The sequence below is a fragment of the Octopus bimaculoides genome, unplaced genomic scaffold (genome assembly GCF_001194135.2).
Source record: "Octopus bimaculoides isolate UCB-OBI-ISO-001 unplaced genomic scaffold, ASM119413v2 Scaffold_28207, whole genome shotgun sequence".
Taxonomy (NCBI): Eukaryota; Metazoa; Mollusca; class Cephalopoda; order Octopoda; family Octopodidae; genus Octopus; species Octopus bimaculoides.
In genome coordinates this window covers 1-1,964 of record NW_026412828.1, presented here as the reverse complement: position 1 = coordinate 1,964, position 1,964 = coordinate 1, and the positions used below count along the sequence as shown (strand labels likewise).

The 1,964-nt window shown below is 46.5% G+C and overlaps 1 protein-coding gene across 1 annotated transcript in view; it reads left to right on the top strand.

The window, feature by feature from the left end:
- The window catches only part of LOC106872427 (serine/threonine-protein kinase Genghis Khan-like), a gene marked incomplete at its 3' end in the record, with an annotated part of 4,806 nt that extends 2,889 nt beyond the window's left edge, over positions 1-1,917 (top strand). Inside the window, exons 3-4 of the mRNA XM_014919427.2 lie at positions 395-453; positions 1,533-1,917. Coding sequence (XP_014774913.2) covers positions 395-453; positions 1,533-1,917 — 444 coding nt within the window. The remainder of the gene's footprint in view (positions 1-394; positions 454-1,532) is intronic.
- Between the last annotated feature and the right edge of the window lie 47 nt (positions 1,918-1,964).

Below are 1,964 nucleotides of genomic sequence, written 5' to 3'. Positions count from 1 at the left end.
CCACTCACAAGACTTTGGTCAGCCCGAGGCTATAGTAGAAGACACTTGCCCAAGGTGCCATGCAGTGGGACTGAACCCGGCACCATGAGGTTGGTAAGGAAGCTACTTACCACATAGGTGTAGGAGTGGCTGTGTGGTAAGCAGCTTGCTTACGAACCACATGGTTCTGGGTTCAGTCCCACTGCGTGGCAACTTGGGCAAGTGTCTTTTACTATAGCCTCGGGCCAACCAAAGCCTTGTGAGTGGATTTGGTAGACGGAAACTGAAAGAAGCCCCTCGTATAAGAAAAAATATGTTTGAATTAGTTTTTGAAGAATTTCTCTCTTTCAGGATTTGATAATCGTCAAATGCCAAACATTAACAAACTGACCCCTTTTTTTCTTGTCCCTTGTAGTGATAGTGACCAACTTCCAGGAACACCCGCACCAGATGTTCTATTCAATGCAGTTTGAGGTAAGTGCAGGATCTTCTGCCCTTCGTGTGTGCATTTGTGTGAGGGTTTTGAGGGCCCCTCAGTTCTTTGAAAAGCCTCGTTCGTGTTTTTCCTTATCATTTATATTGCTGGATGGTCTTCGTGATAAGAAGCCCCTCATATATATATATATATATATATATGTGTGTGTATATATATGTATGTATATATATATATAGGTGTAGGGGTGGCTGTGTGTTAAGTAGCTTGCTTACCAACCTCATGGTTGCGGGGTTCAGTCCCACTGTGTGGCACCTTGGACAAGTGTCTTCTACTATAGCCTCATGCTAACCGAAGACTTGTGAGTGGATTTGATAGAAGGAAACTGAAAGAAGCCCATAGTATATATATATATATATATAGGTGTAGGGGTGGCTGTGTGGTAAGTAGCTTGCTTACCAACCTCATGGTTGCGGGGTTCGGTCCCATTTCTTGGCACCTTGAGCAAGTGTCTTCTACTATAGCCTTGGGCAGACCGAAGCCTTGTGAGAGGATTTGGTAGACGGAAACTGAAAGAAGCCCATCGTATATTAGAGTTATGGTTTTAGGGTCAGGGTTGGGGTTTTAGAGTTAGGGTCTGGGTTAGGGATAGGGTTTTAGGGCCGAGGTTAGGTATAGGGGGTTAGGGTCAGGGTTAGGGATAGGGTTTTAGGGTCAGGGTTTGGGTTTCAGGGCCAAAGTTAGGCATAGGGTTTTAGAGTTAGGGTTTTAGGGTGAGGGTTAGGGTTTTATGGTTAGGGATAGGATTTTAGAGTTAGGGTTTTAGGGTTGGGGTTTTTGGGCCGAGGTTAGGTATAGGGTTTTATAGTTAGGTATAGGGTTTAAGGGTTACGGTTAGGGTTTTAGGGCCGGGGTTAGGTATAGGGTTTTAGAGTTAGGGTTAGGGATTTAGATTTAGGGTGTGGTTGCTAAGCAAGCTACTTACCACACAGCCACTCCTACGCCTATTTATTAATTAATCATCTCTTTATTAATTAAGTATTCGTTTCTTAATTTTTAATTTTCCATTCATTCATTCATTCATTCAAATTTCCCCCGTCTTTTTGTTTTCTCTGTGCAGTCGGCCAACGAGAGCGAGGTGGACGAATCCAGCGAGGAAGCGTCGTCCATAAACGACTCCCGGACGACCTCCCACACCGACCTGCCCAGCGAGCTCGACCCCGGCCCGTCCAGTTCGGAGACGCAGTCCATCCGGCTCTACGCCGAACCCGCGTTGGACCCCCTCCTCTGGAGCGCAGACAAGGCCCTCCCCTCGAAATCTGCCAACCAACCGAAGGGCCACCAGTTCTTGGTCACGACTTTCTCGTCCCTTTCCAAGTGCTCCCAGTGTTTCTCCTTACTGCTCGGGATCCAGAGACAAGGGGTCACTTGTCAGAGTAAGTACACTTTTCCGATTTCATTTCCCTCAGTTTTTATTATGTATTCTTGGCCCGAAGTGTCACGCAGTGGGACTGAACCCGGAACCATGTGGTTCATAAGCAAGCCACTTACC